This window comes from Grammomys surdaster, unplaced genomic scaffold (genome assembly GCF_004785775.1).
Source record: "Grammomys surdaster isolate TR1022 unplaced genomic scaffold, NIH_TR_1.0 224, whole genome shotgun sequence".
Lineage (NCBI taxonomy): Eukaryota > Metazoa > Chordata > Mammalia > Rodentia > Muridae > Grammomys > Grammomys surdaster.
This window is the reverse complement of record NW_021604669.1, coordinates 1,643,900-1,655,923: the sequence shown is the minus strand read 5'-3', so window position 1 is coordinate 1,655,923 and position 12,024 is coordinate 1,643,900. Positions and strand designations below refer to the sequence as shown.

At 40.1% G+C, this 12,024-nt stretch overlaps 1 protein-coding gene across 7 annotated transcripts in view; it reads right to left on the bottom strand.

Moving 5' to 3' along the window:
• The window catches only part of Ptk2 (protein tyrosine kinase 2), a 177,820-nt gene that overhangs the window by 53,783 nt on the left and 112,013 nt on the right, over positions 1 to 12,024 (bottom strand). For all 7 annotated transcript variants that reach the window (XM_028773232.1, XM_028773233.1, XM_028773234.1 and 4 more), the window contains 5 exons: positions 9,527 to 9,627; positions 7,636 to 7,751; positions 6,145 to 6,245; positions 3,674 to 3,763; positions 989 to 1,193 (listed from right to left, as the gene is read on the bottom strand). In XM_028773232.1, coding sequence (XP_028629065.1) covers positions 989 to 1,193; positions 3,674 to 3,763; positions 6,145 to 6,245; positions 7,636 to 7,751; positions 9,527 to 9,627 — 613 coding nt within the window. The remainder of the gene's footprint in view (positions 1 to 988; positions 1,194 to 3,673; positions 3,764 to 6,144; positions 6,246 to 7,635; positions 7,752 to 9,526; positions 9,628 to 12,024) is intronic.

The following is a 12,024-nucleotide window of genomic DNA, read 5'->3' as shown; positions in this document are numbered from 1 at the left end:
AACAATACAGCCAGTAAACAAAGATGTCAAGTTCAGGTAAGTCCCATAAATTTGAGAAGATGGCAGCACATACCAAGCCAAAGTACTATCTGTTTCAGTCTGCACATCCTGTAAATTATATTAAAACACAATCTTATCAAAGTGCTAGCTCAGTTCAAACAGACTCAAAAAACTTTTTTCTTCAGTCACCTGATGCCCAGTTCTAACCGCAGTACTGAGCTGCAGAAATGAGTAGGATACGGTGACATCTATCAGGTTGAGTCATGCCAAGGACACAGACATTAAATCTTCTCAGACCCAGAATAAGGTAGTCTGCAGATGCTTCTTTGAGGGAATCAGTACCAATCTGGTTTCTGAATGAGCTTCCAGAGGACTAGTAACTCCTCAAGACCTAGTGCCTACAAGTGCCTAGAACAAAATTTCCGAATAAACAACAGATGTTTTAAATACAACAGCAGTAGTTTTCAAAAGGCACCAAAGTAAAGCTCTCTCTTTGGGAGATGGGGTTAATGGGGGGAGGTTTATTGGAGGAGAGAACATTTTGGCTAGATTATTAAGACTGAATAGGAGTCCATCAAGTAGAAAAGAGAGAATGAGAATAAAGCATGTAAAAAGGTCAAGAGCCGTGGCAAGGGAGTTATAAAATAGTCAGATGTGGCTGGTGCACAAAATGCCATGGAGGAGTTCTATGTGATGAGATTGGAGATGTAAGCTGGGTCATTCTAATGATAGGTCTGATCAAGCCTGCTATGTCAAACGGTAGGTAAATGAATTAAGATCATAATCACAGCTTCAGTAAGAACTGAAGATATAATTCACTGACAGCTCTAAAGTAACAAGATATACAATCCAAATTCCAAAGTATCTGTGTTCTAAAGAAGCAGTTCCACCTTAGATATACTAACATAACCATCTCAGAACTATGACTGCAGAGGAGGAGAAGCAGCAAACCTGCCCCCGCCCCAGGCTCTCGCCACCCCACTCCTACCTGAGCTGAGCTTTTAGTTCAGTAAACCTGGGCCGCCTGCTGGGGTCATAGGCCCAACATTTCGTCATAAGGCTGTAGAGGGTGGGAGGACAATTTGGAGGCATTGGTAATCTTTCCCCATTTTCAATTCGACCGATCACATCATTGTTCTTCACTCCTTGAAAAGGCTTCACGCCATGCATCAGTATCTCCCACATACACACACCTGCGGAGTGGGAACGAAAACAGTGCAGTGAGCTCAGCACCCAGAGAGAAAGGCCCAGACTAAGGGACCAGATAGGCAGCTGGCAGAGTTGGGCAACTAGCCTAAAACATGGTGGCAAAACACAGGAATAGCAACAGCTAGTTCATGTGGCACCAAGAACAACATCAGAGTCAGAACTTCCTCAGTAGCTTATTTCTGAAAATTCTGGATTACCAAGTAGTCTACCAGCTACTGTATTATGTCCCTGGCGTTAACCAGTACAAAAACAAACCACAAAAAAAAAAAAACAAAAAACAAATCCCCAATGACTTTTTTTTACCTGCCCCACTACCAACGTAGGGCCACACTGATTTTAAATATAGTCACTAAGGCTTAACAAACAAAACAAAACCCTATCATTTAAGTCTCAAGCTCAAGAAAGCTTGAATTCTTTTTCACCAAGGTACACAAGGGCATTATAATCCCATTTACACAACATCCATCTCATCTAAAGACCATGCCTGAACCTTAGAAGGTGCACCCACTTAAACTCTGGGAAGCAAGGATCTGTCCACCATCTTCTTATTCACCAAAGAATTCATCTTTCAAACAAATGAGCAAATCTAACAGCACTGACACTAACAGTGGTGGCATGGAGAGCTGGTCTTTTCTCAGTACCCTATCGGAGCCATTCTGTATTCTGACCCTACTTACGTCTTGTGCCTTATGGACAGGCCAGTTCTAAGGGGCTCTTCCTGTGTCTACCAGGGAAATTATAATTCTTTTATATCTACTTCTATCCTCAAAATTTAAAATAAGGTCCTGAGAAGAAGGTATATACCGGGCAGAATGAAGTAGCCTCTAAGGAGGCAAGCCATATTATGTGTTCATTGGAACCAGTTTTTCAAATTGGCCCCAAATTTAGTTTACAGAACTAAATTTGTAAAGAGTCTCTGACAAAAATAACTCACTGTTGCAGAAGACAGAGCTGATCCTCACTGGGAACTAGGACAGTATTATCAGCCATGATACTACTGTATCATGTCTCCAGGCACCTTTTTTGAAATTTACATAGCTCATCCTTAATTTCCAAAATGTTCTTTTTTTTTTTTTAAAGATTTATTTATTTTATTGTGAGTACACTGTAGCTGTCTTCAGACACACCAGAAGAGGGCATCAGATCACATTACAGATGGTTGTGAGCCACCATGTGGTTGCTGGGAATTGAACTCAGGACCTCTGGAAGAGCAGTCAGTGCTCTTAACTACTGAGCCGTCTCTCCAGCCCCTCAAAATGTTCTTATATTTCTTTAAATATTGTATTTTTACAGTCAATTCTATGATGATTATATGGCAAGATGGGAAAACAATGCCAGTGTAGCTATGAGATAATCTTTTCTTACCATTTACATTTTCTTACCAAAAAAACTCCTAAAACAATCGTACATCAAAGTAACAATACAACTTAAAAAACGGGCAAAGTTCACATGAAGAAAGCAAGTACACCTGAATTAAAAGATGTCCCAATGGATACTAACTATAAAATCTTAATATATTCCAAAAATATTAAAATGTGCAGAAATGGGCACTAGGCCTATGAAGCACAGAGTCCCCTGAGAAGATGAGTATCTTGCCTTGTGGTTTACATGGCCAAGTCCAACTTGCACTTGTACTGACTGAACACAGAGCCTTGCTAACACTGCCTAAAAACTAAATGGATAAAAACCAACAGCATTCAGACAGAAGAAAAATAATGCTTATTTGATATCTATGATTAATTATACTTATAGAAGTTAAATAAACAATTATATTTCTGTTCTGGAGCAGTTTCAAACTTTACAGAGATAATTTCACTCAAGAATACCCACAAGAGCCACAGGTGAGTATCAGTGACAGAAGAAAAAGCAGAGTATAGAGAGATCCCTGCTATGTGAAGCTTCCCAAAGAGGGGACATTTTAGGTTAGACAGGAGAAGTTCAGCTGGAGAAGAAGGTATAAGAATCAGGCATTCCAGACAGAAAGACCAACATCAGGAAAGACAGTTTTGGAGACAGGAAGAAGAATCAGTCACTTTACAAGTACAGAAGGTGTATAAGCAGAGCAACACTTTCAATACAATCTAGTCAACAGAGCAAGGAGGAGAGAACGTGTGTAAAGACCAAGGCAAAGGAGAAGAGCCAGCTCTCAAGCCTGGAGACAGGCAGCTTCAGAATAAGAGACAAAAGACAAAAATACAAGTGCTCTGGGCTAGCAGCAACTCACTGAGCCAGACGAATCTACACGTTGGCAACAGTAGGAGAGAACGAAGGAGAACAGAAAGAGGAAAACAAGCCGCTGTTCCTTTGGGGAAGGCAGACAGAAAAGAGCAGAAACTGTGATGACAGGCCATACTGACCACAGAGGATGCGGCAGCAGCATCTGACAAGAAATGCTTATTCTGAAGATGCTAAGTTTTAGGTGATGCTAGTTTATTTTGTAGAATATAGCAAATATAATACTCACCAAACATCCACACGTCACTAGCTGAGGTAAAACGTCGAAAATTGATTGACTCTGGAGCCATCCATTTAATAGGTAATTTTCCTTTGGAAGCTAGAAGATTAATTTTAGAAAGTGAATTTTCTTTGTTAGCTAATTAAGTAGTAACTAGTCAAGATTATTGGCATCAAAATAAAAAGTATCAGCTCTGACTCATAAGCATCCATTTCTTTGAAAGAATGACTCATTTACTTGGTGCTTTAGGTGAAAAGTGGCTAATTTGGGGTAGAGACAGGAAACTTGAATGACCTCCCTTTTTCATTTGAGGCAGAATCTGTGTATGTCAGGAAGAACACATAGCCCATGATATGAGGCTTTACAGTATCCTGGAGCACATTCACCTGCAATTGGGACCCTTGCTCTACAAATGTCCCATGTAAAGAATTCCACTCCTGCTAGACCAGTTATGCTCTACCAAGCTGACTCAGACACAAACACTGTGCTTTCAGGAAATACATATAATAAACACATCTTATAGAGATTATAACCTTAAATCACAAAATGAATCATGCTTGGGGGTTCTATTCTTTATAAATAAGGCTCAAACCCAGTAAGTCACTTGCCTGGAGTTGCTCTGCTAAGAGAAGCCAGAGTTATGCTCTGCCTCCCAGCCAAGTTCTCTGGCTCAGACAGACCTCAGATGGAAATGTAGAGCCTAGGAAAGCTCAAAGGTTTTACTGCTCTATCCATACCCTGAATAACTAAAAAAAAAAAAAAACCATCCCAAGAATTAATGTGGAGTCATAAACTTTAGCAAAGATGTGAATGAACAAAACTGGAATTGATGGAGGATCAAGATTGATTACATCTTCACTGATATGTGCAGAGCAGGAAGAAGCAATCGAATGAAAAATAAATGTATCAAAGCAACCCCGAAAACACTCCTTCCTACCAGAGGTAAGGCACAATTTCATTAATGCTCCAGATGCAGAGTGGAACACACAGGGCACTTTTCCTCAAGGGACTCTCATTCTTGAAGACAGGCAAAGAGCACAGTCAGATGTGGTACCAGGAATAACAAACAAAGAATAGGCCAACTGTCCCATGCACAGAGGAGAAACACAGCGGGGAGCATGGGGAGGGAAGGGCCCAGAGCAGTCAGGAACAAGCACAAGCTCTAAAGCTCCTCCTCTGTAAGCAGCAAGCCTCTCTATAGACCTTCGATTCTGATCACTGATTATGGTATTTATATGGATTTGTCTGCTGACTATCTTAAATGTTCAAATGATACAAAATCTTGGTCTTCATACATAGGAACTTGGAATTTAACTTTATAGTAAAATATTAGGATTAGTGAAGATTTGAACTAGATATGAAGTGTATTTCAAAATAGTGAAAAATGTAGATTAAAATCACCAAACTATTTCTTATGTTGAGGGATCACAGTTGAAACAGAACAGTTCATGAATCATCAGGTCTACAGGGAAAAGAACTCTGATCTGAACTGAAAAGAGCTGAGGCCGGGTGGAGATTAGACCAGGGCCTCCCACACACTAAGCGGGCAACCAACCACTAAGTTGCATTAGTACTTGAAGTCTGGTGTGAAACTAGGTCTCACTTCTTTGGCATCAATGCCCATGAAACAACTGCTGTGTCATACTGGAAGCTGTGTGATCAGTTCTATACTTCTTCACTTTCATAAGCAGCAAATAATGTGTTTCTCTGCATCTGTGTTTCTATTATACTGACACTACTTTTCTTTTAGCAATTCTGATGAGTGTGTAGTATTATCTTACTGGGCCTGAGAACTTGTATTTTCCTAGTGGTCAAGACCATGAACAATCTTTGTGTACTCATATTTTTGTTCAGTATTTAAATGCATCCTTTGTTTATATTTAAGAGCTCTTCCCATATTCTGGAGTCTACCTTTTGTCATTTATGTCCTTAGCAAATATTTTATCCTACTTTGTACCTTGTCATTCATCCTTTATAAAACAAATACAATTAATTTCAGCATGATTGTATCTATCAATCTTATATTTTAATAAACTTTGCTTTTGGTGGCATGTTTAAGGGTCCCTATTAAACTCAGATCTTAAAGAGTAATTATGTTGTTTCTTCTAAAGTTTACATCTGCATCTCTTTACGTCTGTAAGTCTTAGCCTGTTTTGAGTTACTTTGAGGTGAGGTCTGTGTTGCGACTGTCCAAAAATTTCAAGCACCTTTGGCTTATAAGGCCATACTTAAATTGGTCTTAGACCTCAGCAAACATATCATGACACACTTTTTAAAAAAACGCATTAAAATCTTCGTGTGCTGGCGTATACTTGTAATTCTAGGATTTGGGAGACTAAAGCAGAAAGGTTACAAGTTTTGAGACTAGTCTAGTGAGACCTAGCATAGTGAGACCCTGTCAAAAAACCAACTCTTCACCTAACAACCCAAAATATCAATGATTCAGAGCCTATTTCCCAGTTGTTGCCCTGGTTTCTCACCTTTATAGTAAGTACTGTCTTCCATATATCGAGATAATCCAAAGTCTCCTAATTTCACACAATCATTTGAAGACACCAGAACATTCCGAGCAGCAATGTCCCTGATAAAGAAAAATTGGGGCCACAAGCACAGTTAAAACAGTTCCGTCAACCCATAATTATTACATACAGGTATACAGGTAGGTATTTTGAAAAACAGTTTATATACAATATGAAGAGATTCATAAGTTGTTTTACTTCATATGTATTCCTTCTAGAGGATATTTATAAGAATGAGTTGATTGCTCTTATGAACAATGGTCAAATGTATTCTCAAACATTTCTGAAAATACTCATCACCTCAGTAAACTCACACAGTGACAAGCAGTGATACCTGGTCAGTATAACTCTCCATAAACAGAGTTCTCTGTAAGCACTTGTTCAGAAAAATTTTTATGATGCAGTCTGCTATAATATTGGACATCAAAATAGTAACTCAGCCATGATCCTTAGAATTTAGGGACTTTCATTTGTGTTCCAACCGAAAGCTGCAAATTCTAAGTGATATTCTGAAGAATGACAACTATGTAACATTACAACATTTAGATATTCTGCAAAGTCCCAGGTATTATCTGCTTTGAGGCCATTTTCAATGCATTTACTGTTCCACAAGTACAGGCTCTGGATTCATGTTTGGGGAAGGAACATATAACTTTAAAGTATCACACAAGAAAAGGGGCAGAGGGAGCACTTCCAGGGGCAGGTTGAAATAGCCTTACTGCAGCCCAGGCTGGCCTAGAATCCATGCAACTCCTCTAGCATCAACATCTCAGATACTGGGCTTAACGGTGTGAGCCTCTATGGCTGGTTTATGACAACAATCTTTTGTCTGTTAACATGCCATGACCCTTCCCTCTCAAAGGACCTGACACTCCTGCCCCACCTTTGGAGACAGAGCCCCAATATGTACATCAGGTTGGCCTGGAACTCACAGAGATCTGCCTGTTTCTGCCTCCCAAATTCTGGGATTAACAGCATGTTGGACCATGACTGGCTCAATGCCTGACTTTTAATGAATGAACAGTAGACTCAAATGATACACAAGTATCTATGTACAGTGTACAGAGTAACTTCTTTCCTTGTTTCTCACTGTTAAGAGTTTAGCGCTGAAATGCACCCCCACTGGCAGATGTGTTTGAACACCTGGTTCCGCGCTAATGTTGGCTTGTTTTGAGAGCTTGTGGAACTTTTTGGAGATGGGACCTAAGTGGAAAAGGAGGTCACTAGCACAGGCCATGGTTGATTGGTTCCAGGCTACTTCTTGATGCTACAGACAGAGCTACTTCTACTACCATTCCTTCCCTTCAACCACAGCCAGACCCCTTGAAACCACAAACCAAAATAAATCCTTTCATCCTGCAGTTGTTTCTGTTAGTGGTAAGAAAAGCTAATACATGTGTATACTGCTTACCCCTATCAGAAGGCAATGATGCAGCTTCATGAATGCCTTACCTGTGAACAAATCTTTTGCTCTCCAGATATGCGAGTGCTGTACTAAGCTGATAGGCATATAAGATCAAAGATGCCAGATCCAGGCTGTATTTCCTTACTTGCAAAAATGACCTCAGCTTTTGAAACAATGGCCAAGACAAAAAAAGATAATTAGAGACAGAGTATAGATATTAACATCACAAAACACTCAACACTACTGTGAAGGTTCCTAAATGCATTTTTGTTTGTTTTATGTATTTTTTTATGAGACAAAATCTTGCTTTGTAACTCTGGCTGGCCTCCAACACATAGTGATCTGCCTGTCTGCCTCCTGAGCACTAGGATAAAAGGCATGTACCACCATGCCCAGTTCTCAAAAAGGATTTTAAATTGTACTATACTTTAGGTCTTCTTTGATAGAAGTGTAAAAGATGAAACAATTATTATTTATTTAAAATCCTCTTTAAAATTAGAATCTTTGTGCTGGAAGATGGCTCAGTGGTTTAGAGCACTGATTGCTCTTCCAGAGGTCTTGAGTTCAATTCCCAGCAACCACATGGTGACTCAAAACTATCTGTAATGGGATCCGATGCCCTCTTCTGATATGTCTGATGACAGCTACCGTATACTCATTCATATATATATATATATAATAAATCTTACATCTTTATGACTACAGACAAATTTCTAAAACATGCAAAAAATAGGCCTGAGGAAAAGAAAAAAGGATGTTGTAAAGTACCGCTAGACAGTAATACCCCCCCCAAAAAAAAAAAACGGCCAGTCACTACTTCAAGTACAGCACACAACAAACACCATCTACCCCTACTGTGCTTTGCTGTGCTTCAGGGAGTGTTTGAGGATAAGATGGGACAAAGAGGAGTCCACTTTCTTTCCTCATCCAGGGTTTGGATGCAGAAACCTAAAATGGTCACACACTGGGTGTTTCTCCCACTGAGCTGACTAGTCTTACCACTGACACCATTCATTCAGCTAGATGATTATATGGGGTTTATCAACACGCCAATTTCTAAATAAATAAATAAATAAATAAATAAATAAATAAATAAATAAATAAATAAATGGGAAGCATTTAGCAATGGTAATTAGCAAACTCCTCAAAAGCAAGAGTATAATAAAACAAACAAACCTGTAAATCCAAACCACATGTCACCCTCCAACTAATGTGGAACAGAGGACAGAGGGAAGGGAGGGGGGTGGTGTAAAGTGAATGCTGGCCAACTCCCTGCCCAGTTGAAAGTCTGACTCAGCAGCTTGGGTGGCTCTCAGGATCTGCTTCTCTAGCAAGCTTCCATCCCACCTTGTTCTAGAGGTGATGAATGATTAGTTTCCATGTTTGGAGAATGTCAAACAGGACCAATGACACTCTGTTACTCATAGTTTTCAAAGAAACTGAGTAATGGGTTCGTCTGAAAGAGTACAAGTGAACTCTCAGAAGGATTAAGAAGCTGTTTGGATTTACCACTGCTTCCCTCATCCTCGGATCACTGGCCTAGTTCTTCAGGCAAGGCACACAAGGAAAACTATCTGGGCATCTGTTGTCACCTCTTTCAATCATACATCTAGATGGACAGGAAACTGCTGCCAGTGCTGTAGAGGGGACTATCATTTTATTCTGAAGATGGGAGTCTTATCCAATATCGTCCAGAATAGCCTCAAATTCTTGGGGACAAGTGATCAACCCTCTTCAGTCTCAACAGAAGTAAGGACTACAACTGTTCTCTCATGCTCAGCTTAAATGATGAAGACATTTATACCACAGCTTCTGAATGAAAAGCATATATAATACTCGGGGATGTGACCTGTGTATTGTGTCATGCAAATGAGGGCTATCATACAGCACCTGTGAGGCTGTCATCACCAATGGCTGGTCAGGCTGGGGTTTTTATACCTCTCCAAGTGTGCACAACTCCATGATTATCCAGACAGGGTTCTCTGTAATGACTCCAATCAGCTTCACGATGTGAGGATGGTCAAACTGACGCATTGTTACTGGGGGAAAAGTGGTGTCCCGTTAATCTCCTAAAGCCTTTTCAGTTTCATCTCAATTCACACATAAGGCTGAAAGCATAAAAACTTTGTGCTCAATGCCATATCCTGACTGGATATGGGTGAAAGGTAGCACAAACAAAGCTCATGGTACCACGAGGACACCAGATAAAACCCATTCTAGAGAGAAAATAAGGTGGAAAAGGGCATCCTAGAGCTAAAGCCACTACCAACCAAGGGACTTCTATCTTGAAGATAAATAGTGCCAACACCTAACCACTGTGGTCTTGTTCTCCTGAGTATAAATGGCTGTTCTCAGGCCCCTAATGAAGACCGGTTCTCACATACAAGTGAGGAAGTGTATGAAAGAGAAACCCTAGATGCTGTCTGGCTGCCATGTTGTACTGTGAAACACTACCTTTCAGAAGGAACCTATGTCAAGTGATATTTACAGAAGTCATGGGGCTTGACCACCTGAGTAAGCTCAAGAGGACCCAGAATGTACTGCATATACATGTATGACACATAAGCATTCATAATTTCTACAACTCTCTAGCATCAAAACAAAAACTAACCTTAAGAGTTACAGAACTTCAAAAGAAACTCCAAATTTTAAAGGCAACTACTTAGAAACACAGGACTTAAGACTGCTAAAATGCAAAAACAAAAACAAAAAGATGTCAAGCAAGGAAATACCAGCAAAAGTATCTGTCTGTGAGTGAGCATGCATATGTGAGTGCAGGTGTCCAGAAAGGACAGAAGAGAAGTCAGATTCTCTGGAGCTAGACTTACAGGCAGTTGTGAACCACCTGATATGGGTGCAGGACACTGAACCCAGATCCTCTGCAAGCAGTAGTACATGTGCTTAACTGCTGAGCCATTTATCCAGCCCTTGCTTGTTTGTATCTAACATATAAAATACATAGACAATAAAAACCCAACGTATATAACCAAATTCTATATTGTTAAATTCAGGTTACTGCTTAATCACTGTTATTTTATGAAAAATTTCTAGGTACCCAGGGCATCTGTTATCACCTTTGGCTTTTCAGGACATCACAGATCATTATCAGGACTTTATATTTCCTTTGAAATAATTAGTGTAGATAATACAGAGCACAGAATAAGGAGCTGAGGAGGGTCTTGCAGTCACTGGAAAACTGTCACACTACACTAGAAACCCCAGGTGAAGTTTAGCCTGTCACTTATCTATCCAGATGGTGGGTGAAGGGCTGCCACTTGCTTATAAAGTAAGCTCACTGCAACCTTGCCTGCCTGTGCATTCCTTTATGCACCTTCTGTGTTTCTGTAGCACAGTGATGGTTCTGGAGAGCTGGGATGGAAGCCAGATTGTTACTGAAGCTGAAATCTTTGCTATCTGGCCCACAACTAACACTTACCTGGCCTAGGCTCTCCTATGTTACTTATAGCCTGTTATTGCCTGGGGTTAGGGGGTGAGATTTGTTTGTCAGCTATACTACATCTGTTATATTTCCTGAAACAGTGATTAAACCTTCCAAATAAGAAAACAGTCTTGGGGCTGGAGAGATGGCTCAGTGGTTAAGAGCACTGACTGCACTTCCAGAGGTCCTGAGTTCAAATCCCAGCAACCACATGGTGGCTCACAGCCATTTGTAATGAGATCTGATGCCCTCTTCTGGTGTGTCTGAAGACAGCTACAGTGTATTCATATATAATAAATAAATAAATCTTAAAAAAAAAAAACAAACAGAAAACAGTCTTAATCTAACCTGGCTATTTCCACAGAAATTTATAACTGAGTTCTGCAGTAATGTCCTACAAAATCAGCACAGCAACTGCTTATATACATGCACTTGTAAAAAAGAGTTAATGTACAAAAACTCCTTCAAGGTAGGCAGGAAGCTAGGTCTGAAGACTAGCTGCCTATTGTTCTTTGGCCTACGTACTCAAGAAATCAATCATCTAGGATCTAGGTAAAAGTCACTGGGCAGGCCTCTTTTTATTCTCAAATCAAGGAGTAAGGAATATGACTAAAGATACAGGTAATATGACATTACAGTGTGAATTACTCTGTGGTGACAGATTAGATAGCTAGGTGGCATAAAATGTAAAGTGGAAGAGATCCATCCCATGTTTGTGTCCTGAACATCACTGGGGTTCTGTACTATGGCAAACATGCCGAGTAGCCTCCCCAGGCAAAGCCCTACACTGGTCTCTGTAGAGCTCAAAGACTAGAGAGAGAGACAGATAATAAGCACATGCAATCATTTTATGTATTTAAACACAAACTCTGAAGAAGAGCAGAATGTGGCTCTGTGAGAACGACAGTGGCTGGCAGAAGGTGGGGACTTGAAGGATGAGAATAGAGTAATCCTATGAGAGGAGAGAACATCAGGCTGTTTGATGTATATAAGCTGG